General features: G+C 39.4%; 1 protein-coding gene across 6 annotated transcripts in view; it reads right to left on the reverse strand.

Moving 5' to 3' along the window:
- Window positions 1-27,398, reverse strand: part of Nedd4l (NEDD4 like E3 ubiquitin protein ligase) — a 304,979-nt gene that overhangs the window by 118,976 nt on the left and 158,605 nt on the right. For 4 of the 6 annotated variants that reach the window (XM_076836528.2, XM_076836527.2, XM_076836526.2 and 1 more), the window contains exon 1: window positions 10,917-12,172. In XM_076836528.2, the coding sequence (XP_076692643.1) occupies window positions 10,917-12,050 (1,134 nt within the window). In that variant the 5' untranslated portion in view covers window positions 12,051-12,172. Of the gene's footprint in view, window positions 1-10,916; window positions 12,173-15,553; window positions 15,608-18,150; window positions 18,190-20,639; window positions 20,722-27,398 lie in introns of those variants that run through there. The other 2 variants (XM_076836530.2, XM_076836529.2) reach the window with 1 other exon arrangement.

The following is a 27,398-nucleotide window of genomic DNA, read 5'->3' on the forward strand; positions in this document are numbered from 1 at the left end:
ACTACAATAGCCTCTCCTGCTGGCTCCCAACTCCTCCTGTGTTGCCTTCCCCATCAGTATGGTGGCCAGTGTGGTCTGTCCTTCCTCTGCTCAAACCCCTCCTGTTCCCTTCTGCCCCATACCACTCCACAGGGGCCTTTCTGACCTGGACATCCCAGGACCATTCTTCCTCCAGAGCTGCACCTCTGTCCCTGTCCACCCAACTCCAGCTCCAGCACATTGCCATTCCTCCTACTTTCTAGGCACAGAGAAGTGCAAGACCTTTGCACTCACCCATCCCTCAGTCAGCCATGATCTCCTTCCTCCTGGCCATCCTCTCGGCCTGCCCATATCACCTAAGGGAGGCCGTCTGTGGCTCTCCCACGTAAGCGTCAACCTGGCCCACTCCACAGCCCCCACCCCCATTCTCTAACTCTCTTCCTCGTCTCACAGTAATTCTCACAACTTATTCTGTTCACCTGCCTCCCCGTTACCAGAATGTAAGCTACAAGGAGGCAGGTTTCTTCTATTCACTGCTGTGAACCCAGAATGGGGCAAGGGACCTGGCAGGCAGTTGGGAGCTCACCAAATTCCTTTAGTAACTCTCTATACATCATCTATGGAGCTGTCTGATGGATCTCCAGAGGGCCACCCAGGGAAGTTCCACCCATTTGTTCAAGCAGCCAAAAAAAAAAAAAGTTTCCTCTATGAGAAAGGAGGACTTTCCCCCCTGTGCTGGGGATGGACCCCAGGGCCTTGTGCGTACTTAACAAGTGCTCTACCATTGAGCTACACGCCCAGCTCAACAGGGGGATTTTTAGGCAGGGTTTAAATAAATATGATGATTGCATGAGCCAGAATCACATGATCATCTCCTTCACCCAGACACCCAAAATACACAGGCACTGGAATAGATCATTAACACCTCAAACCACCCAGGTTCTCTCTGCTCCTTTCTGAGGACATGGGCATTCGGGTAGGATCTATCTTTACTTCATTGCCCGAGCTCTTCAGAGGAGGGCTGTTCTTCAATACAGAGGTACTAGTGAGTGGGGAAGGGTCCAACTACAGATTTCTCTTTCACTTAAAACCACACATACATACAACACAATCTTCTTTCAAAAAGCATACCCCTCTTTAGTGCTTGATGAGAAAAGACCCTAAGCTTTTTACTCCCCTAGATCAAGGTATTTTTCTAGATTAAGCAACTATGTCCTTCTTGTTTCTTTCTATGTCCCCTTTTCCAAGCTTCTTCGGTAAGTCTGGCTTCTGGAGAGTTGCAGAAAGACCTTCACTGGATTATGGCTAAGTCAGAGTCCTTGCTGCAGTGTAACCTGGGCACCCTCCATTTGGCCAGTATTGTTTTCTGGTTTTCCTGTTCTTGGGTTAGATCAAGGCTCTCTGGGCCCAGCAAACCACTGGAGACAACAGCTCGTTTGTGCATGGCTCCTGTTTTCCCACAAAATAACCCACTTCTTGGGGATAGGAATGAGCCCCACACCCCCCAGAGTCTAGTTACTCCCTTCCAAAGTTTAAAATGTCCAACATCTCCCTGCCATGAAACAGCTAACCTCTTTTTCAGAGGTCATCTTAGAGACCCAAAGCCTCCAATTCCTTGGGAACTTTCTCAGTTATATTTTCGCAAGTGATTCTAGCATTATACCAGGCCATGGGCCTTCATTCAAAGAATATGAGTCTCTTATGGCTCTTGATTTTAAAATATGAAACATGGTGATGTTTTAAAAAATTTTAGCTCCAGGATTAAGTGGCAATATAAATGCAGGAGATTAATTCCTGACAATTAGAATATTTTAAATAATTATATAAACTTCAGAGAAGCATATTCTTGTGACAGTAGGGTTTTTGTAAGTAAAAACAATGTGACACATCAAATACCAGTTGACCTATTCCATATATGTATGAGCTGAAATGAGAATTTCAAATTTTTAAAATTCTAGGTGACAGATACATTGAAGGAAAGACCGAAAGGGCATTCATTTTTCAAAAATGTGTAACGGTTTAGACCTGGATGTTACTGCACAATCATCAAGCCAATGTAATAGCAGCTGGTACTTTGAAAAAGATTTCTTTCCATCTGTCTGCTTTATGGAAAGCAAACCTACCTTAAAGCAGAGAATAAACATCTTAAAGGCTTCTGCCTAGATTTGTAACTTTGTTTCAATTCACTTTATTTCAAAACTCAGGAGTTTTAGAACCTATAATTGACCTTAAATGTTTAAAAATCCTTTTGAAGTCATATCCATGAATACTGTCACTGGCAATTTCAGTATACTATTTTCATTCTCTAATTCTACATTTTTATTATGTTTGTTTTTGTAACATAAAAGGTGCAAAAGGTGCAAGTTAGAGCTGGTTTTTTCTGCCTCCATTGTTATCCTTGTGTTCCTGACACACATATATTTCCTAGAACAGGGATGAGAAAGTCAGAAGCGTAGGGAAGCTCAGCATTTTTATAGTATTTACTAGAACTTTTAATACATAGATAAGAATTCACTGGCAAAAATATGCATATAGAATTATAGGTACCAAAAGATACTATATGAGAAATTCAATAATATTGAGAAAAACAACTATTGTTTTCCTTTTTCATAGTTCAGAAGTCTAATATTTTTCTATGGCTTATCCTGTCCAACTTTTCTTTGTGATTTCCTTTCCTGCTTCTAATGTTAGGATTTTACCATCCTTCAATTTTAACTGCTTCTTATTCTATGATGTTGCACATTTTAAATAAAATTTTTAAATTTTAACCATGAACTTAATTTGACGCTTGGCGAGGTGTTTTGTTGTTGTTGTTCAACCTAAATGCATATGATTTAAATATATGAACTCTAAATAGTTAAGATAACATTTCCCACATCCTAATGCAGGGCAAAGATCAGTATTTTCTTATATAAATGTCATTAAAAACAAGAAGAACTGCAGGAAGTATTTAAAATATTCATTTCTTTAGTCCTTCAGGATAAATTCTCGACTGCACATAAACAGTGAACTGTCAATCCTACAAGGAAAGCTTGCTCATCTCTGCTCGAGTTATGCTCCTACAGTACGATATTGCAATAAAGGTGACAGTTATCTGCTACGCCATCCGATGGCAGGAACTGAGTGCTGGTATCTCTTGCTGCTCAACCCAGCCCAGGCAGGCATGTACAGATCATCTCTGAAGAGGGTGCCGGCAAGAAAGAAATTCATCTAAGACTGCAACCAGCGGATGAAAAGCAGAGGGGTATTCTTGCCGAAAACTACACCCAAAAATTCTTCAGTGACATTTCACAGTACAAAATGATTTCATGATACCTGTTAATCACGAACAAGGCAATTCTTGGGCAAACACAGTCACCACATCTCTGGCAGTCACTTCTACTTTCAGTCCTCCATCAGGGCTTCTCTTATTGACCCCACTGAGACAAATCTGGTTCTCTCTCAGGATGGAGTTCCAAATTCCATGACATCACTCCTGCCTCTCTGGCCAGTGTGAAAGCAGTCTGTCACTCGCTGCCTGTTGGGTGTCAGGCTTGCTTAGAGCCTGCTCCCAGGAACAAAGGCTTTCTCTGGATGGGCCTCACAAATTCAGCTGTCTGTGAGCCTGAAAGCTCTACAAACCAGGTTCCCAAATGTCTATGTCTTCACTATCAAGAAGGTCAACACTTCACATGCAGCAGTTATTAAAATTATTGGATATTTGAGACAAAAAGAATATCCCCTATGTTGCCAAAGTTATACCTTCATATTCTTTCATGTTTAAAATTAAAGGAACTGGAATACATAACAATTCAAAGCAACTCAACACTCTATTTTATGAAATTAAAATAAAAAACGACTCCTGCATACATTAGCTGGAGAATACCGCCATCCTATGGGATGGAAAGCAGGCATACCTTTTGCTAATGTGATTTCGGTGCAGGCACAAGGCATCCTGAGCCTTGGCATCTGGGCTCCCCAATAATACATGCTGATGGGTGTATTCAGCACTGGATAATGATTTTTTAAAAAACAATTTCTACTAATAAAGTGGTTAAGTCACTTTAAATATTGAAACCAAATTAAAATGTTTATAGCTATGTCACAATTTAGTATATCTTTAATAAGAATCATATCAAATACTATGCTTCAACTATTTTAACTCACAGGGAAGTTGATACCAAAGAATTCCAGAGCATTCTGTTAGTTTACTGTGTTCAACTGGGGACCACATTCCTTAAGAAAGCCAGGGGATAAGTCAGTTCTGCAATGAAACTCTTAGCCTGGAAAAACTCCCACGTTTGGGGGCTCAGGATGTAGCTCTGTGACGGAATGCTTGCCTAGCACATGTGAGGCTCTGGGTTTGATCCTCAGCCCCATATAAGAATAAATAAAGGTCCATCGACATCTTAAAATATTTTTAAAAATATAGGTATTGCCTACATCACAACTAAAACAATAAAAACCAACAAAAACCTCCCAGGTTTGAAGAAGTGGTAGGTAGTTTGGGTTGGGGTTTAGAAAGTACGTTTCTATATTTCTATTCTATCTCAACTTTTCTACTCAACTCAATTGTAAAAATCTGGACCAAAGTCATTTGTTTCCTCCTCATCAAGAGGTAAATGCCTGGTCCTGCATTTTACAAGAATATGAGAAAAACTCTCAAGGCCTATGATTATGAACCTTTAAAAGAAGTCTTTCAAGGAAACAAATCAATTATGACATATGGGTCACTAATTATGTTTTAGAGTACAATTCTTGACTGACCTATAGAAAGGGACTTCAAACCTATCAGGAACTATTTGAATCATCAAGGAGTTTCAAGCTTACTGAGACCCTGGCCAACCTGACCTCCCCGAAAGAGGTAGACAAGATGAAGGATGCCCCAGGGCTGGCAACAGATGCCTCAAAGTTGCTACATGGGGAAGTAAAAGCCACTGGACTTGCTGTAATCTATAAAAACTGGCCATGTAACTCTAGGGACCTGGGAAAGGCAGAACTTCCTGGGAAATTTTTGGTCTCTTGCTACCTGGCAGAGTTTTGTCAATTCTCCCGAGTACATGGCATAATAATTAACATTCACACACGTGTAGAATGGTTTCAAAGAACTAGGTAGGTTGGGCAGGCACTGAAGGAACTGATGTAAAGTAACTGAATTCAAAATGTAGCAACAACTGTCAAAACCCAAGGAAGCAGGGCTCCTTCCTTCCAGCTGCTGATACCTTCATTTCATGGCCTTCACGGAAAGATTTAAACACTTGATTCAGAAGTGTCAGAACAGGCTACGCTGCTAAAATGAGCCATGTATAAAAAGCAGGCTTCTTGAAATTTAATCTACTCCCCTCCTCCATCCTGAAAACTAAACTTCCTGTTATAATACGGTTATCCTAGGGACACTCAGACTCAGGACACAACACGATAACAGCCAGGCCATCAGGGACTTACCTTCAGGCCCACTCACAACAGGTCACTTGTCACACCTATTTACTTATCTTCCTTTGTATCCCAGGCTGCCCAAGTAGGCAACAGCAGAATAACTATGAGATTATTTTTTTTTAAAGAAAATTCCACTGAGAATATTATGCATTCATGCTACACAGAGTCAAGATTGTTCCTAAAAACCTTTCCATACTCTCCTTTGGTCCAGAAACTCAAATATTTTAGCTAATATTTTCTATACTCCATCCTTTTAGTCCTATTCAATTTCTCAATCTGGAGAGGAATATACAGGGCAGGTGGGCTCTGTTTTGGTGTGCTCTCTTACAGAGGATAAGAAATAAATGCTATGCTGCTTGGTGAGAATTAGAAGAACTAGAAGATGGCAGATACAATTAAAAAAAAAAAAAAAAACAACGCTCTGAATAATCACCAGCTAATTCTGGATTGGGTTTTCCCAAGCTTCTTTTGACATTTGCAAAAGAAACAGATATTCTGGTACCCATGCACTGAATCAACAGTTTCAACACCATCAATGAATTTTATTTTTTCCTTTTGCAAATGTCTTGGCGGTGTAATTAAGAGTTAAAAGGAAAAAAAAAGTCTTTAGGCTAATTTATCTTACCAATAATAATATGCAATTATTTTTATTTAAAAGTCTGCTTGATCTTTGAAGTTGGCACAAGTAGCATTACTACTTGGATTAGGCTTGACTACACAAAAATATCCATCAACTTCAGAAACATTCAACACTTATAAAATTTTAAAATGATTTTGGCACAGAATAAATTCCTTCTGGTCTTGTTAACCATTATGTAGGGACAGAAAATTTCTTACTGATATGTATAATAAAATTGGAAATTTCAATGACCAAGAACTCTGCCTCCAGGTGTGGCCAAAGCAGCTGTGACATTTATGAAAACCCTTTGGAAGAATCTAATAAAGCATATTCCCCACATATCTTCCTTGTGTTTAAGTCATATGATGTAAAAATTTCATACAGAAAACCTAAATCACTGGAAACCAATTATATATAGCAAAATAACATGGTAAATCTATGTAGGAAATGCAGTTTAAATGTTTTTCAGGTTTCAAAATATTAATATTGCAAATATTCTCAATGATCCGCTTCTACGAAGCATAGCTCACAAGTCAATTCTTTTCAAGGACGACATCACCACAGGGCAGTGTCAAGGACAAAGATGAATGACCAGAGGGTGGCAGAAAAGACATCAAAGCTGGTTATTAAAGTTAACATTTCATAGTTAACATTTCATAAATGCATGCTGTCCTTGTGTTTAATGCCATGAGGATCAAAAACTGTTCAAGCCAACCTGATTAACTTTGTAGGGTAAGGACTTGCACGCTTAGCCCATGACCAGGTGCTGCTATAGATGCTGCCTCATTCAGACCTAACTAAGCCTGGCTAGCAACCCAGGAGCTGGGTTTGGTTGGTTGGTTTTTGGTGAAGGAACCCTGAAAACTGGACATTTTGTTCTCATTAGACTGAAAAGGGAGTAGCTACCCAAGGACCCAAAGCCAGTAATTGGCCAAAGCTGCTTTTTGGGTCCCCAAAACCATCTCCTCCATTAGATCAGTGGTGCATGGTATCAAAATGAGTTACCTCCAAACTTTTCAGCAAAAAGTCACATCCCAAGAAGCATTAAAACTGCTTGTTGAAGCCATGCTTTTTTAAATCATGCAAATGTGTGTGTGCATTATATAAATATGCGTTATACATGTGTCTACTACACGTACATGTGTCTATTTTATATACATGTATAGCATATGCATGCATTGTTATACATGTGTTTATTATACACGAGTATCTTTCATACATATGTATATTAGACATGCATGTGCATCATACATATGTGTGCCTATTATGTCTATTATGCATACATGTATTATTCACAGGTATATCATACATATAGGTGTGCATTGCATGCATGTATTATGCATACACACATGTACATTATCTATTACATATGTGTGCATCATAGATCATTTATGTATCAGTCACATATGTATCATTCATACATGTGTTTATTATACATTCACATGTGTGCATTACATGTGTATATATGATTATAAATGTGTATATTATGCATAGGCATATATATATCTTACTATATGTATATTTTCTGAAACACTCAAACTAAAATTCCCTCCAAATAAAAACACAGCTTACTGTGTCATAATTTATGTGTGTATATATATACACACACACATACACACACACACACACACTCACACACACTCACATAACCCATTCACTAGATAGAATTTATTCTCCAAAACATATGCCCACTGAGGATACTGGAAAGCTCAGCGCACCTGGAAGGGAAGGAATGGAGAGGACACTGCCTTCCTATTAGTGTGGGAAGTAGGTGTGATAATTCTTGGTTTTACCCTGTGGGTCTTCCTTCCTCCATTTACCTTGAAAACTCTTGTGTCAGCAACAAATTGTGACAGTATGTAAAACTTTTCAATTAACTAGTGTAAAATACACAGTAGACCTTTAAACACTTAATAATATTAATGGAATTAGAAAACTGGCTCCCCAGGCTTGTAAAATGCAAAGCTTAGCAGTTATTATGCACAGGACAGTGTCCAAAGGGGGCACACATGCTATTAAAGGTTGACCCAGCTTTTTCAGAATAACTCTAAGGCAGTTAAGAGGTTTATAATCAAACCAAATAATCCAAGAACTCATTTAAGACAACTAAGTTATTTGTTAAATGACTAGGAATAACATCATGCATTGAAATAACATTGAAATAACATCATGCATTTAAGACTTCTGAATTATTTTAGCTGATTATCACTGATGACTGGAAGAACCAATTCAGCTTTACTGATGGTGGCTGACCTGGTAGAAATCTATCATCACATAGGTTCCCCTGTATTTTTTCTAAGAATCTAGCTGGTTCAGTTTTTGGAGTCATGTTGCATCTTAGATTTAGTCATGGCAGAATGTCTAAAAGGTAAAGACAGATAAAAGCACATAGCAACTTAATCTTGTAGTAAGATCTAAGGCGCAACTTATGAAATTTGAACACATTTGTAAAAGGAATCCTGAAAGGTATTATCAAATCAAAAAAAGATTTCCCATATCATTCCAAAACCAGATTGTAATGGATTTTAGATGATGGTTCATGCAAATTTAATAATGAAATGCCCTTCTGATCCAGCAGCAGATATTTGAAACGCTGAAAAGGTCTGGTGGCAGCCAGACTGCAGACGCCCAAGTGAATGTTTTCCTTCGAGATAAATAAGGCCATGGCAGCTGCTGCCGGTGCCTAACAGCCCTGGGTCCATACGAATAAGACACAGAGTTGCTGAATGGAACAGATAGTTTTATTACCAGTTTTGATTTTATTTTTTTTAAAAAAAGCTTTGCTTAAGATAAAACCAGCTTACCCTGTCATAATTTATGTACATATGTATGTGTATATAAACACACATACATAATCCATTCACTAGATAGAATTTATTCTCCATAACCACCTCTTTATTCCAGAAATTATATTTGTAACTTTGTAGAAATTTGCTTTCCACAGCATAGTCCTTCCACATTAGAAAAAAACTTGTAAGATAACAAAGTTTTTGGTATATTTAATTTGTAATTACATTAGGAACTCCACCCCACATGAGATTTAAAAAAGAGGTTCCCCCCACCCATAGTTACTGGGCATTGACCATTAACCAGAGTGTCCTACCCACTGAGCTATATCCCTAGATATTTATTTATTTTTTAAAATTTTGAGACAGGGTCTCACTAAGTTGATAAGATAATGAGGCTGGTCTCTAACTTGCTATTCCCCTGCCTCAGAATCCCAAGTAGCTGGAATTGCCAGTGTATGCCTCCAAGCCCTACACCAAATGAGATTTTAATCACATAAATGCACTTGTCTTCAACATCTGAACTGCAAAGTAATTTAAGTGTTCAGTAATATAACTGAACATTCAATCTTGATGTAGTAGGTGGTCTAAGTTCAACATGGAATTGTGCTGAACAAAAGGTCTACAACTATTATCATAATTTCTTGGGTTGGGTTACAAGCTGCTATCCTATCAAAACTCTTTTGCAATTTGTATCGTTGTATAATAGGTGTCAGAATGAGTTCAGACCAAAATAAAGTTATTTCCTTAAAAATGGTTTGAGGTAACAAAAGAAAGTACTTATGTAATGAGAGAAAAGAAAAATACATTTGCATTTAGCATCTGATTATACCTTCAAAATGGTGAGAAACAATGATGAATCAATGATAAAGTTCACTTACGTCGCAACAAATATTTCTGAATGCAAAGCAGTTTAGAACCAAATAATTCTAGAGTAATATCAGCCCCTTGCTTTGAAAGACAATTCACAGATGTAATCCAAACAAAATGTCCCGTAGACATTTCATCATCACACCCCACAACTAGTAATCACATGGAGTTCAGGGAAAAAAAAATAGCCAATTCAAAATATAAGGTGCTTGTTCTTTAAGAAAATCCTTGATGGCTAGTGATTATCAGTAAAAAGAAAACCTGATTAAAGTTTTCATCCTGCTCTCAAATCTGAAAGCTGCAAAGTCATCATATGCTGGAGGAGTTGGCAGCTGTCTTTCTGTGTTCCATTTCACTGAAAGGGAGCTAGAGAGAACACAGGCACAGCAGAGCCAGAATCTCCGGCAAAGTGTTTGTGTGCACAGCTGGAGGGCACGTACCAGACTGTACACAGCATCCTTGGCTTGGGCACTTCAGTGGGCAGTGTTAAGTTGCACTGCCATGCAACCTGACCATTAATGAGTCCCTGTCACACCTTCCCCTAACCTTGGTCCATTAGCCAATATGCTTCAAAAACACATCTTTCACTGTCCCCAAAGTGACACTACTCTTGCTCTGTATTACCTAATGAGACAAAAATCAAGACAATAAATTATGTAACAAGGACTTGTCACGATCCTCTACAGCAAAAAGGCCACTAGGAAGAACCAAACTTTATATACACTTAATCATTAAGAGAGGAAAAATTGGAGTCTTTTATAATACCCTCTCATTTTTATCAGAACTGATTGTTTTGTTTTAAAGTGTTGTCCCTGGCTGTATTAGCAAATGGCTTTAAAAATGCTTTCTAACATCAACATGTTCTGGCACTGACTTTTTTGTTTTTGTTTTTGGTCAATCTAATTTTAAGTAATATTTTTTTTAAAAAGGCTTTTATTCAAAAGGAAAAATGAGAGAGAGAGAGAGAGAGCGCGAGTTAGTTTTTCTTAGATTTCTAAAACAGAGCTCTTTAACTTTGAGGACCTAAAGAAAAGATATTTTATAAAAGGCTAACTAGTATTCATGGATCTCTACCAAACACTGAATCGCAAATCATCATTCCAGGATGGGGCCAAACGTTGGGTTCCACTGGCTAGAAACAGGGAAACTCCCAGAACACAGGATGAAGTTTATTTTAATTATGCCGCAGAAAAACTGAGTAGGAAACTTCCTTTCTGAATGACTTGCACACTTAAACACGGACTTACCGGGGCACTGGCTCCTGGGGAAGCAGGGCTCTTGGTATTCTCCTCCTCGGGATCCTGGGGGTCTTCATCAGGTCCCCGAGTAACAAGAATTCGGAAATGCTGCTGCCCTGCGTTTTGATCTTGCCTGATCTTAAACGTGCACCCTTGACCCTGTGGAGTCCTCTCCATGGAATTCGTCCTACGAATCTCAGGAGCCATCCTGCCAGCCCGAGGTGGCGCCTCTGGGGCTCCTCGGTCTTCTGTAGGGCTCCCCCGCCCTGCTCGGGGCTGGGTAGGGTAAGAAGTGCTCCTCTCTAGCCGAATACGGGGATACCTCACCAACCTGTCGCCCTTTGTGCCGGTGAAGCCAAAATTGAAGTCCCCGCCCAGTCCTGGAGCACCTGGTTGGGGCTGCTGCAACTGGAAGACAAAGCACCGTTTCCCAGAGCTTCCAGAAGCATCTGGAACATGCTGCAAGGACCAACGCCTGGGTTCAGGCGCAGCCGGGCCTGCCTGGCCGTCGGGGCCCAAAGGCAGCAGCCGCACCTGGCGCACATCTGCACTGGAGGCTCGGTGCTGGATGCGAAGGCCGGGGGTGGCCTCCTCGGTGCTGTTGGCTGGACCAGGGCATCGCACGCGCCGGCCACATGTGCCATTGACCTGGGGCCCTGGGTCTCGGGCTGCCCTTGGAGGGGAGCTCCCGGGGGTGTCCCCTGGTGAGGGGTCCTGAGAGCTGCTCTGAGACGAGGCTCTTGTGGCCAAGGCGGTGGTGACCTGGTCCCCGAAGTCGGAGGCAGTGCTCGGGGGTCGGTCATCAGGGCCTTCCGGTGGCCCGCACCCGTCGGTGGCACCATCAGCGGCCTTGCGCTGCAGGGAGATCTGCACCGATGAGCTGCGGGTGGGGCGGGCGTCAATGCCCGTGAGCAGCTGCGGGATGAACATGGACGTGCTGCGCTTGAGTGCGCCCACGCCTTCTTGTAGGCCACTGCCACTGTCCTCCCGTCCGTTCTGGGCGAAAGGGTGCGGGCCGCTCCTCCTCGGGAGGGTGTGGAATGCCATGAAAAAGTCGTCTTCTCTCTCCTGGTCTAGGATCTCTGACTCGGGGGCTGTGTTGCTGCGACTAGAGCCAAAATGAAACCGCAGTCGATGGGCCATGGTGACCAGGGGGGCCGGGAGGGAGAGGGCGAGCGGCAACAACAAGCCCGGCACTGCCAGAAGTCAAAAACCAACGACACCAACTCCAAGAAAAAGTGTCCCATCTGCCAAACTGTTAGCACTGCCGCACCAAGAGCGACAGATAGCAGAAATAGCCCAAGTGGCAAGCGGCATTCCAGGCATGATTGGATAAGAGCAAAAAGCTCTCATCTACACTGTGACAGAGGGTAGGATGGCCAGAACCACATGACCGCGCTCTCCCCCTCCAATGCCAGCTTGTGGACTCTGTGCAGTTTCCCCCCTCTCCCTCTCATATTTTTTTTTTTTTTTTAAAACAGCAAGAGCCTGAAACAGCACCTTCCCAGCTGCTGCTGTCCCGTCAGAAAGCAGCGGCCCAGCGGGGAGCTGCGCAGCTTACTGAGGCAGCAAACACACCTCGAGCTGTGCTGCTGTAAATCTGCCCGCATCACATTCATGGGACATTTCTTTCCCAACTACTCAGAGCCCTGGGACTCTCTAACGGGTGCCAGGGATCCGGCACTCAACACAAGCACACACTGGTATGTCCCCACCTCCCCACCACCGCAAATAATGACAAGTACAGCTTAGCTGCATGGGGAGGGGGTAGTTCACAAACATCAGAGGTTATGTTTCTGTTATTTATGATATCACTACACTACCATGACGGAATGCAAACTAATAAAAGGTACTATAAATACGATTACACACCCCACAGAATTAGTGTCCCTTTAGTGGGAAATAATTAGACCATGATCTACAAGTAACAAAATAGCTTCGTGGGGCACAATTTACTACACAGCCAGCTGTGCATCTGGGCTGCCTCTTGCTACTATGAACATTTTTCATTTAAAAGGGGCACATGTGCCTCTCACATGTAATAGGATCCACACATACAGAAGTACCAGACAAAAAGAACTCAGCTGAAGAAAATTCTCTTATATGCCAGATAGGTGAACCCCTTCACATCCATACAGAAAACATCAGGGAAAATTGAAGGTGGGTATGCATGTGGTTTTCTATAGTAGTTTAACTTAAAATACCATACAGAAAAAAATGCTGCTTGGAGCCGACTCTTTTCCAGTAGGAAGTCAGCAATATTACCCCAGTTGGGATTCAAACATGGAATCTTGCTATCTGCAGTAAGCCAAAAAGGACCTAAGAAATAAAAGGGCACATTCAAAAAACTGTCATCGGGTTTGTTGTTAGTCTGGTTAGTTTTGTAGTTAGTTATTCTGTGTTTCAAACTTAGTATTTTCTATGATCCAGAAACATTAGAGGTTTATTTAGGAGGGGGTTAAAAAAAATTAAGAAGGGGAAAATACCAGACTGCAATGAATGACAAAAAGTTTATTTTAAAATCTGCAAAGCATAGCTTTGTCAACAGTTCTAGAGTCAAGGGTGTGGAGGATTAACCCTGCATTTATACACATCTAAACCCATTTTCTAAAAGCCTGAGTTTTAAATGCCAAAAGATCATCTGAGAGAATGGAAGCTAGTTTGTTTAATGCTACAATTTCCAAGTACTACTAGAGTCACGCATTATCTTCACTGGATTAATAGCCAACAAAGAAAAAAGCCACCACCACCAACCAGCATTCTTTGCATAGTAACAACACTGCAGACAGCCTGGGGCAAAGCTAAGTATTAATATCATAAAACACATTTGTACAGATCAAGTTTATATTCACACCAGATTTCTTAAAAAGCTTTGCATTCAAAGCCTTTTTTGGTTTAAAAGTATAGTTTCTGATCCGTGGCAAGGTCATCTCAACTACAGTCATTATTTTAGATCATGGAAATGGAAAACTTTTTTAAACAGTGAATTTCTCTCAGAAGAATATTCAATGATAAACTAAAACATATCAAACAAGAAGCATTTGTTTTCTTTAAATTTGACCCTTTCTCGATATTAAGAGTTATTTTACTCAACAAAACAGAGAAAAAGGATTAGCGTGTGGAGGCCTCTGTATCTACAGTGAGTTATACTATATGACACTAAATACTGCCCCATCCCTACAGTCCTGGCTGGAGGAAAGGTGGACAAGCAAGAATTGCACCCTCAGCAGAACCTTCACACAAATAACAAAAGGGATTTAGTCACTTGATGCTACCAATTATCACCCCAAGGCACAAAACATCCAGGGAAATGCAACCCCCCCCCCCCCCAGATCCCATATTTTTAATAGGAAAAATACTAGGATGGTAGGACGGAATTTCTTGGTTTTCTATTTTGGAGAATACTACCAAGCATATTGGGTTAAATAACACTCCCCAATTCTACACCAAAGGGCAAAAATTCTGGCTATTCCTCACACCAGGTTGAGGCAGAGGAGAAAGGGGGTTGAACCCTGGCATGTCCCCCGACTTACAGGCTTAATTCTATAAAGGTTCAGACCAGTGACCTCTTATCTAGACCAGTGACCTCTTATCTATCAGGACAGGAGTTGCATGATGTGTTTTAAGGCTCCTCCTGATGATACTTTATTAACATGAAGATCTTCTCAATTTTGGAGTTTCAGTTGAATTCCACAGAAACAAGGGTTTATAAGAACATTTCTTTTAACTAGTGAATGTGTCTAAGTTTCAGAGAAGGTAAATTTGAGTATAACTGAGTTTTAATATCACTTCTGAAGTACCGTAAAGCCTTACACATAACACAACAGTGTTTGGTGTAACAGTGGGAACACAGTTATGGGTACTTGATTCTAATTAGCTAAGAAAGCAAAATGCTTTAAGATTTGTTTTTAAAGCAATTTTGAAAATAAAATCTTAGTTATAGCCCATATCTCTTATATCAACCTGCATATAAAATGCAAGTTTCTATCAGTTATATGCCTCAGGTGTGTATCTACTGGTTTTTAATTTTTTAATTTATTTTTTTGGTGGTGTTGGAAATGGAATCCAGGAGCCTGTACAAGTTAGTTGAGCACTCTATCACTGAGCTGCACTCAGCCCTTATTTTTGATCTTTTAAAGGTACTTTCTAAGGATCTCTCTCGAGAAAGTACAACTTTTAAAACAGCTTAATTATTACTAAGTATAGATTTACTTTCTCCTATATAGTTAACCAGATTTTCATTTCCTCAGAGAATCACCATAGATAAGCTACTGAATGCATCACATCACAGTAATTACATTTAAAGTCCCCACAAAGTTTGCTTACATACCTGATGGCCTCTTTACAAATTTGCCTACCATTCTGTATGGCCCAAACCAAAACATAAGCATTTAGGCTGAGCCTATCATCAGTAATTTGCATTAATAATAACTGCAATAAAAATATACACATATTCAAGTAAATTTTCTGTCCTAGCAACACACAAATGTTTGTTGGAATTAAAAACATTAAGAGTAGGACAAAAATAGTCTTCTCTTTGGACATGAAAACTGTTGGAAGTACAAAAGACCGAGTTTGGAAGATGCTACTCTAAAAATTCAGTGTTTAAGAAATGAAGCAAAATTCAATAATGAGGAATCACTCACCAATCTGTTTTCGTCAAATACTTCAAACAAGAGCCTGTGATTAGAAGGGTTTACCTACAAGGAACATAAACAGTACTTCAGATATAAGCAGAAATCACTGGAAGGATGAAATAAGGGACAACAAGAATAGGATAAAGTTTTAGAATGCATCCAACTGAAATGTATTAACAAACAAGTAACCTACTTTTCTGGAAATTCTGTCTGCTAACTAAAATTTTCTGGTATTGATTTTTCTATATAATATCAGAAAAAGGCAAAGGTCCTTAGCTATTTTTCTAGAATTAGAAAGTATAATTCTGAACAATTTTAAAAAGTTCCTAATCTGCTGGACAAAAGCTTCCCATGCCAATAGATAAAATCCCTGCCTGAAGGAACCTCTTAGACCTGGTGGTGGTGGTGGTGGTGATGATGATTAAAATAATGAAGAAAACAGTAAGAGCAGTTATTTACCATTGTGGGCTTAGTTTTTAAGTACCATCTCCTTGTTAAGTATCAACTATACCTAGTCTCATTCAATCTTCACAGCAATCCTATGACATGTAACTATCACCTTTATTTCATGCATGAGAAGCTGAGATCATGCAGGTGAAGTAACTTGCCCAAGAGCCCAGAGATAGCATATGAGGCAACCAGGATTTGGAACCAGGTCTGGCCTGCTGTTGTTCAGGGCCTGGGCTGTGAACCATCAGTGACAACCAGAAAGAAAATGCCCCTGCTTCCAGCAAGCTGGGACCAATGTCAGAGCTACTAGGCTTTTAATGATATTTTTTGCCTTTCTCTTTACCGAAACCTAACCAAAACAGCCCATATATCATTCAGATTCAGGTATCATTTACTAACTACCAAATGGTGAGAAATGGTGCCAGGAGTTCTCGTTTGTATCATCACATGTCAGGGGAACTTTCTACCCATAAGGACTTCTCTCTCCTACGTGAGGAACAAGGCCCCCAGGGAGAGTGAGAAAGCTTAGTGGCTTTTCCAGGGTCAGAAAAGCTGTAAACAATAAAGCCAGAGATATAATCCAGGTCTACTGTTAGGAGGCCTTGGCTGCTTCCTGACAGAGAAAGGAATGAAATTACATTTGACCACATAAGCACAGTGAGCTCCACTTGTGTTTTTGGCTAGTTGGTTGGCCTGTAGCCTCCATGACAGAGCAGACAAATGGCTGGTGGGTTTGCATCTGCTCAGAAGCTTTGGGAAGCAAAGTGCTAGTTACTAGTGAATGAATTCACAGGTCATAGGAGGAGCTGGGTACATAGGTGGCAACAAAGATTTGCAGAGGGACTAAAAACAAAGATCTTGAAAGCAAATAAGCAAAAACACTAACAAAACTAGATTTTAAATGAATATATAGCCAAGAATCACTGAAAAAAGTTTTGGATGTACTATCACTCTCATAAATATGATTTAAATATAAGAAGTATGAATATTTGGAGTTTCACAAGAAGGAAGCTGTATTTGAGAGTTAACTAAGGGCAAATAACACCTCACAGTCCCCAATAGCTGTTCAGTCCTTCGCAGAGTAATTTAAAATACATCTGGTGGAGGCTGAACACAGGATCTACCAAGTATTAAAATATCAGTGCCATATTTCAGCTCTGAACATAACAGAAAACAGATGCAGGATACAGTAATCCAAGTTTGGAGTACAGAAAATCCTACCTCAACTGAAAGAAAGAAGGCAGGACAATTATGTGAGTCTAATGGCAATGAAGGTCTTTGAGAATCTGCATTAATTAGAAGATCTAATCTGGTGTATTTTTGCAAGTGAGTGTCTATTAATACCATAGATAGATATTTTAAAAACTTTCATTTTAAGGAGAAAAAATACTTTCTTTTAAGTAAATAGCTGAGCAGTTTAATATTTCCAAAATTTTGGCAACAAAAAAACTCAGCAACAACCAGGAAAGCACACTAAGCAGAAATTTCAGTTAATACAGAAATCAGTCATTTCTACATATAGCTGTTCTAGATATTAAATAGAAAAGATTGGGGAAATTTTACCTTATTTTGTGGTATATAAATTCCAGAAGTAATTTTACAGTACATACGTAAATACATATACTAAATATCTGAATCACAGAAAATTTCCTTCCTAACTTTAGGAATGTAATTGATAATTTTTTTTTTTTTTAATTTGAGGTATTGGGGATTAAACCCAGAGCCTTCATGTATGTTAGGCAAATGCTCTAGCACTGAGCTATAGTAAAAGCCCCATAATTAGCACTGTTTAGTGCGTCTATGTTTCTACTCCTGTTTAACTATAAAATAATTCATAATCCATGTCACATAGGAATAAACCATTGTTTAAAATTACATTTGATCTTACTTTTGAAAGAAAAGTTTAGAGTTGCAATGATAAAATATGGCATTTGGATAACTTTTTTTTATTTCTCCAAACATCTTCTGATGAAACAGTCCAGATTTTGTGACCACTATTCACTCTCTTGCAAAATTTAAGACATTAGGTGGTTACGCAAACATTTCTCATATTAAAAGTAATTTTTCACTAAAAATGTTACAGTTTTCCCTCAATATTTATTATGATATATCAATCTAAGTATCAATAACAAGTTAGTACCAAAAAAGAAACTTACTCTAAAATAAAATTCTTCATTCCACTTTGGGTTCAGCGTCTGGAAGAGAAATGATTTTTAAATACCTTTTACAGTCTTGGAAACTAACAGTTAACTAGCACAATGCAGGCTTCATATTTGTCTAAACATTTTTCTTAATATTTTTTAAATGGCAATAAAAACAAAATTTTAGTCAATTACTCGAGACTATTCTAAACTAAAATAGGAGGGAGTACACCTATGAAACCAATGATTCGTAGATATGAAACCATATTGCATGCTATCACCATGAGGAACAGTACCAGGGACTCAAAGAGAACCATCGGCATGAAAATATAAAATTTCCTTTCAAGAAATTAGCATTAATATAATTATTCTATCAAGAAGGAAATGAACTTTATTGATACCCCTCCTAAAAAGCTATTTTGGAGAGCAATAAAACAGGTGGGGGAAATCTGAATTCTTTACATATAAATTTGACATCAGAACAATATTTTATAAAGAATATCAGTGATGATCAGACTTTATAATACACAAACTGCTGGTTGTAATGAAAAGGATGCTCCCCCCCAAAAAACAAATAGCCAGGTTAAAAATATTTGCCTACTTACCCTTCTGTCTTCCTCCCTTCCTCCATCCATCCTACCTTCTAGTTATCTCTTTATATGCATATCTCACAAAAGCATGACAAGGATACTTTTGCCCTCAGTATGAATGAAACAGACTGCCCAGCATCCTAAGATAAAGCACCTTCTGTGAAGGAACACACACCTATGTGCATGTGTGGTTTGCACAGGTTTAATATTCATATGAGCGTATCTCTTAAAAATTATGAGTAGGGGAGGAGGAGGGGAGGGAAGAGGATATACCTGAGACTGAAATGGAGCAAATTAAATTCTATGAATGAATGATTATGTCAAAATGAATCAAATTATTAATGTATAACTATAAAATAATAACATTTTTTAAACATTATGCATAATAATTTGAAACTGAAATTTCACTAACTCATCCTCAGCTACAGATATTTTTAAAATAATATTTGCCTTCATCCACCTATTTCCTTTAACAGAAGCAAAAATAAAATAGTACAGTGCACCATAAAAATAAAAACTCTAAACTGGCATTAAAAAAAAAGAAATCAGCATTTTTCCCCCCATCTGCAACTCCACAGTTAACCCAATTCTAAATAATGGGGATCCATACTTTTGGATTTGAATGGAGCAGAGGTGGCTGTGGGCTGGGGAGGGAGCGGCAGCGGCCGGGCCCTGGGCGCAGCGTCCAGGAGGGAGCTCCACGGAAGCGCATGGGTGGGCAGGCACGGAAGCAAACAAGCCGAGAGCATGAAAGGAATGAGAACCAGTCACAGGGCCACCAGGAAACCGAGGAGACCAACGACAAGGGCAGTTTTTCCGCTCAGGCACAGCACAACGCACAGGCATACTAACCAGGCTGCCGGGATCGGAGCTGCGCCCTCCACCGTGCACAAGGAGGGGGAGGACCTCCCCTGGGCAGGAAACATTGCAGTGTCCCCAGCCGCCGCCCTGGGTCCTGGGCTCTGTGTCCAGCAGGTGACCAGGGCCCCGCTGCCTTCCCTGAAAGGTGCCCCTGCTCACTGCTGAAGAACAAGTGATAGCGCCTAACACAGGGAACAATGGCCTCCGTCCTTCGCAGGCATCCTCCCACTAATCAAAATACCGGCTTCTGTTTGCAAAACAGATTTTAATGCCGGTCTCAATGCCAGGTGAAGGGCACCCTGCATTACTGTTCCCTGCACAGAATGACCTGGCCGTAGATCCACGGCTCGAGAGTTACAGTATTTTTAAAGCACGATGCTGCCCAAGAAGTGGGTGGAATCAAGAGTTAAACATCTGACCACCCCCGCAAGGCAGTGAGCAAACAGTAACAGTAACCTACAACTGAATCTAAAACGGAGGAAACTCATTTTTGACAGAAAACGTTCATCTTCCATAAAGCCCTCAAATATGAGGCAAATATTTGCATATATTTTACATATGCATCCAAAAATATGGGGACAGGCAATTTTAACTATGGAAACAAATGTGTGATGAATATACAGAAAAATAAAGCTTGTACACATATACATGTAGTTTTATTTATATATTTTAGAGTTTTCAAGTAGGGAAGCAAGTATTTTGCTTTCTTTGATAATAGCTGTTTCAGGCTAAATCATTCCTTTTGTGCCAATTACATAAATAATTCCATTTCATTAAGTGTATTCTTTGCAAGGAAAAAAAAATTACCAATTGTAATGACTTGTTTTCAGAATGCTGTTTCTGCAGACATTTAACTAAAAATCAAAATTGATATCTTGTGTTAATATAGAAAAGTTTCTGTCTATGCATAATTTTAGACTTAATATTGGTAGATGCTTAAAATAAAAACAGTGCCATCTTAACCTTAAAATATAAACTTGACAGTCAAAATACATAATTCCATTGGGTTCAATTATGACTCAAATGAATTTTTTAAAAGGATGGGCAACCTACCTTTTTAATTGTTTTTGTCTGCACCAAGGCAAGTTCTCTATTCTCATCTGCTACATACAATGAAAGTTTCACATATGGATCACTGCAAGAAAATATTTCAGATTTAATAGGATTATACTTTTCATTTTAAAAAAGTAGTCAAACTGAATGAAAATGTAAAGATCATTTAATGTTCCAGTTTGTATTAATTTCATAAATTAAGCGACATTTTAACATACCTATAATATGCTCAATAAAGTTTTTTTTTTTTTTTTAAATCAACCAGAGCCAATCATATTTATTTCAAAGACAAAAAGAAATTGACATTCTAACTTTAAAGATGATCTTCCGTACAATGAATTCAAAATAACTTACCTGTCATTTTTTTCTACACACATTCTGAAAAGATTATAAGAAGATTTTCTAAGAGGCATACAAAATGTGTTCACAATAGTAAAATCTAGCTAGAAAATTCAGTTTATATCTTATTCATCTTCTTATTTTTCCCTGGGGGAAGTTTTTCTTTTAGTGAAGGCAGATTCAATAGGTATTCATTTAAATAAGACTTTCCATTTTATAGGTAACACAAAACAGAAACCTAAAACTAAAGCAAAAGGTCAAGAAATTACCCAAAATTAGATTTGAGAAAAGTCTACGTTAATACTCGGGCTGCCTGACTACAAGTACCAGAATTCTTTGTATAGATCACAAAAATTCTTTCCCTGAGAAGTTGAAATCTTCTAGCAAGATGTGTACTGGAAGAATTTATGGAAGAATGTGGACTATCTACTAAGAGTCTAAGTGTATTAATACTCCCTAATATTGCTAACTCAGGGATAGCTCAGATGTAGTCACTTAAAAAAAAATGGGGTCCTTCTGGAAAATCATGAAAAGGACTCCTATATACTCATTTCCCCAATTTTACTCATCTAATTATAATTAGATAGTTAGGGGTATAGCTCAGTGATACAGCATTTACTCTAGAGCATTCATGAGGCCCTGGCTTCAATTCCCAGTATCACAAAAATAAATCAAACAATTATCTATAACTGGCAATTCTTTCAACCCATCATGTTAGCTTCATACCAATTTGGGAGTTATCCTTTAGAGCTATACCGTAACAATTAACCTTTATTTTGCAACTTCCAGAATGTTTCCAAAGATTACATAGAGTACTCTAAAATGCTAAGACTATATTAATTTGTATTTGCTATCAGAAATAAATATTCCATGAAATCTTTTATAAATATTAGTAATACTAAGATTATAATCAATATACAAAAATTAAAAAAGATCACAGCACAGAGGAAAATATTGCTACTACATGAATAGAGATATTAGTCAATCTTGCCTTTGGTCCATAAATTATAAACCTTGATTTGGTTATAGAACATGTAACCAGAGCCACCCACTGATCCTCATCTGCACATTTAGAGTCAGGAAAAAAACAAGCCAAGTTCAGACCTAACCTAGGTCCCAGGCCCTAGCATCTTCCTCATGGGGACCAGTGGTCATAGTGTGAGAAAAAGTTACTGTCTAGGTGAATGTCGCTCAGGTGTCAACACATCACAACCTGGTGGTTAAAATACAGACTTAGGACCCATGCCCAAATTTTAGTTCAGTTGGTTTGTGGTAGGACCCCAGAATTTGCATTTCCAGCAAGTTCCCAGCAATGCTGAGGCACCTGGTCTAGCAACCACACTTGGAGAATCACTGTTCTGTGTGGCATTTGTAAAGAGTATTTTGTCGCTACAGAAACAAAATTTTCTATTTCTAGCCACCAAGTTACTGCTAAAAACACCTCAAAGCCTGATTATTTCCATTACCTCAAGAACAGGCTTCCAGGGCACTGAATGTGCACACTTGCGCACACAGAAACACACAATCTTGCATTATAGGGACTACCATTAACTGCTGTCCTGTCTAGTTTTTTATGTCCCTCAGCTTTCATGACTGCTGGCTACTATATAACTGCAATAAAAAGCTAAGCCTTTACTTATCCACATTCTTCTACTAGTCACTTATTTACCTCAGTTTTTATTCCCTGAATAGCTGACAGTGACACATGCAGTTGGGGGTTGTGGGGAGGGTCTTTGAGTGTGGGACAGTGTCTTCCAGCTGTAGTGAGGAAGACAGAGCTGAGCACATTGTGTCTCCAGTGCTCATCCAGGTAGGCACTAGCGTATGAAAACCCTGTCAAAGATCAACCAGAAACTCCGAGAAGGGAATTCAGCCTGGCAAGGGAACCACAGGCCAAGGTCCTGACTGAAGGTCAGTAGGGTATGAGCTCCAGGGGAAGGGAAGACAGCGAGTAGCTGGGACCACCCTCAGGAAGCTTGAACCCTTTCTGCTAGGACTTAACCACTTTTGACTTCACACTATTTATGAATGAGATGGGAAGGACAGTTCCTAATTCACAGCGTTATCACAAGAATCAAAGAAAATAATGTATATTCACTACCCAGCACAGCTCCAACATACAGCTACAGATGCTCCATCAATGACAGCCATTATACTTGGTATTCTCTTCTTTCCTCTCTAAGAAATTTGAGATTCTTTGCTTTTTTCTCTTTACTCCCTACTTCTGTTACAATCACTATTGACTTCACACGATTTACTACATAGTACAAGCTGGGAGCCAGCCAACCACAGCTCCCTCAGTATTTCATGCTTCCTTCTAATTCAGACCATGTGTGAGCACCTAGGGGATCAGGGTGAGGATGTCCAAAGTCACTCCTGCACCTGGTCGCTGTCCTAAGATTGGTATTCAGTACAGCTCAGGCTAGAGTTAATATGACTCTTTGTGGGGGGGGGGGGGAGCTAAATGCTTTGCAGGACTTTGGATGGGAGGAGAAATTCTGTTCTGCAAACTTTATTTTAAGCAGTACATTGTTCCTTCCAACCTTTCCAAGGAGACGGCAAACTGGTACTAGCCTTCAAACCACCTCCTATTTACTGAGTGCCTGTTACATGCAGGTGAGGGGATAAGCACCCCAAATAGACAGAAGACACTGTCCTTGCCACATCTGAATGGAATACAGAGAAACAAAATGACCACTGGGACACAGTGTGCCAAGAGCCCAGGAACATAAGTCAGCAGAGCAATCCCTCAACTCATTCCAGTGTCACTTGGAATCTGGGCACCTGGCCCCACCCTAGACCTGGGAATCTGCACTGACCAATATCCAGGTGATTTCTCTACCTCCATCCATCTGGGCACCACTGCCAAAGAGGAGTTCTCTGCCTGTTTCTCTTTACTCCCTACTTCTGTTACAATTACTGATTTGACTTCACATGATTCACCACAAGAGTATAGGGGTGAAGGCCAAGATCAGGGTGAGGGGATTCTAAGTGAAGGATTCAGTGGTAAAGGTCAATGATGGGTTGAGCTGGAATTCTGAACCTTAAAATATCCATCTGGTTGCAGTGTGAAGGACTGAGGAAGAACAGGCCATGTGGGTTCAAATCTCAACCAGTCAGCCACCCCACTGGAAGTAAAAACCCATCTCCCCTGTGTATAGCTGTATGACTGTGGGAAACTCTCAGTTTCTTGTGCCTCAGTTTTACCATTTACATAATGGGGATGATAACAACAGTTCCCTTATAGGGAGGCTGTTGAGAAGACTAAAATAAACGTTAGCAGCCATTATCATCTTCACCATTATGAAACTGTTGAAATGCAGAAGACTCATGATCAGGTTCATTATAAGGAGATAAAACAGCAGGCAGGGAGATAAGATGGCTCCTGCTCCAAAGATGAAAAAACACTCCAAGGAGGTACTGAGGATTAACCCAAAGAAAGGCTCAGGAGCTCATGCAAATGTGGACCCAGTAGAACAGAATATAGGCAGGCAGGCTAGGAGGAGGGGAGTCCACTTAACCCCAAGTGTAGGGTCTCTTGACAAGTTATGTCATTATACAAGGGCACCTAGTCACCTCAGACCTTTGGCTCTAAGTCCATGACGGTGCGTTTATTTGTCAATTTGAAGGGCATATCAAAGAATGAAGGTCTGAGCTGTCAGAGAATCCTAATGATTGAGCGCTATTTCAACTAGAAGTTGGAATATTCATACTGGCCTCTAAAAGCAAACATCAGCTGGAGCAGACCACAAAATGCACCCATAGGACCTCAGGTGCCTCAATGCTCCTCAGCAAGTGTACAAAACTGAAAAGAAGAAATACTTGGGGAATTCAAGCTGTCCCTCCCAAACAAGATACCTCATCTGTACACAAAAGATTACATTTGTGGATGGGGGTTAAAATGGTGACAAAACTATTTGAGAGAGATGAGATGTAGCACAAGGGACTGCATGAAATCAGTGGCTGAAGGACAGATGCCCTTCCCCTAAATGAAACAGCAAGAAACCTAACAGATGTCAAGATAACCAGCAAACATTTCCTACTGTGTACTCTCTCATAAGAAGCCACCAAGAAATCTTATTCAGAAATCCATTCCGATCTTGCAAAACTTCAAAGAACTTTTTAAACCGTCATCTCTCTCATTCTCCACATGGAGCCCAAACCTGAAAATTCTGAGCCTCTGATCCAGTCAATCCTAACAAAAGCCTGCAGGTCCACACTGACTTCAAGGGAATTTAGAGAGTTTAAGAAAAGGAAACCTTATTTGGGGGTCACAATCCCCCTGCATCACTGCTGAGCAAAGATACTACGGACGATGTCATTCTCAGCTTTTCTGCGTTTGCCCTGTTGCTCAACCTTCTGGGACACACTGAAGGACAGTAAGTGTGATACACGTCACCAATGGCTTGACCTTTGGACTTGCTGAAGTGCTCTAGATTCTTCTTTTCTTGTTCTTTACTCATTTTTATCAGAATAAATAGTCTTTGCTGAGATCCACATATTTTCAGGGGGACAGAGCAGTGAGTAGAGGGCAGGAATTGCTTCCAGTGAGCCCCATGCTGAGGTGGATCCTGTTCAGACTGCACTTCAAGGACACTGTCTTATCAATGGTAAGATAAGGTATCTACTGCAAGATCCCTAGAAAGCTATCCTTATAAGACAGCTGGCCTCCAGAATCACAGTGAAGGTCTGACTTCTGCAGAAGCCTCAGACCATGCATTCTTTCCTAGAAAGGCAGGGCTCCACATGGCACCAGGCACCTGTAGGAAGGTTGTATCTTTGTTCCCTATTAGCAAATAGCAAAGAGCTAATGGATACAGCACCCAATTACACAGCATCATAGATCAAATTTATTGTGACTATCTGACACACTGAGACTTACTCAACTCAGAAAGTTTCACTGCAAAACCCATTTTGTTAAGTGAAAACTTGTTTGTTGAAGCTTTCCTCATTTTCACTATTACCATCAGTGTTACATAAATTGCTTAGATCCTCATTTAAAAAAAAAATCCACATAAAACACTTCCAAGTAACGTAAAAAGAATACATAGGAAGTGTGAGAAGAAATAAAACACAAAAATACATGCAATAATACCAAGTCTGAAAGTTTGTTTCTAACTAATTATCTGAGATTGAAAAAGGTATCCCATTCTAGGTGAGGCAGACATTTTAATACTCTACTGGAAAGACAAATGATAAGTTTCCTGGAAAGTAAGATGACAGAAATATCAAGAACATTCCAAGAGTTGATGAATGCCGTTCGATTCATCAAAAGTATTCCTAAGGACTAACCCCAAAGAAGTAATCAGAGATGTGAGTAAATATTTATCTGCAAAAAGTATTCATTTCCGCTTCCTATGGTAATAGGAAAAATTAGAAGCAACCTTCCAGTTCAATAGGGAAGTGATTATATAAATTATAGTACATTCATGTGCTAGAATATTATAAATCATTAAAGTAATATTTTAAATAATATTTTTAAATGAAAGAAAATAATCAGGGTATAATATTAAGGAATAATCAGAATCTAAAAATGTGACTAAGGAAGGCATGGTGGAACACCTCTAAGCAACTTGCAAAGCCTGTGGCAGGAGGATTCCAAGTTCAAGGCCACCCTCAGAAACTTAGCAAGGCTCCTTCTTAAGATTTTTTAAAGTGCTGGGGATGTAGCTCAGTGGTAAAGTATTCCACTGAGTCCAATTACTCGTACTGCAAAAAATGAAAAAAATAAAAATGAGACTAATTAAAATATATATGTATGAAAGTAACTGAAAAAAATTTTAATAGCCATTCTCTCTAAATGACAAGTTTATGAATCGTGTTTATTGTATTCTTTGTAGTTCCTATTTAAAAAATATATTCTACTGTAAGTAGGTACTTTCTACTTTTATGAGTACAAAAAAATTATGTGATTACCAATAACAGTTACACACATGCTTCAGCTACAGTTTACTCTTCAATGAGGTACTGCCCTGTGAGTTCACGGCCAGCTGACAACTCAGTAACAAACCCCAAAGAGCTTCACATATGTTTTCTACTCAGAAAACTGTCTTAAATAGACAACATTTGAGATTTTGAAAGAATATGCTATAATCCCAGCCCTCAAAACTAGCTGAAAGGCATGAAGAGTTTGGAAATATATCCTTCATCACCATTACTGAGAATGAGCCATTTACTCTAAAATACGTTTGATTTTTCAACAAATACAAGAGAGTAAGATTATAGTCAAATGCATTCTTAGATTGGTTCTAAGTAGATATAAAGGGCATTAAAACTTTGTCTTAGGCATAATCTGTGAAGTTGCTGAAAAATACTCTTGGATATTTTAATTTGGATTTTAATACCCAAATTAAATGTCTGGAGAACCAGTGGTATAGACATATCCTAAAACCTCCCTAGTCACTCAAGTCTTGAAGACTC

The sequence above is a fragment of the Callospermophilus lateralis genome, chromosome 17 (genome assembly GCF_048772815.1).
Source record: "Callospermophilus lateralis isolate mCalLat2 chromosome 17, mCalLat2.hap1, whole genome shotgun sequence".
Taxonomy (NCBI): Eukaryota; Metazoa; Chordata; class Mammalia; order Rodentia; family Sciuridae; genus Callospermophilus; species Callospermophilus lateralis.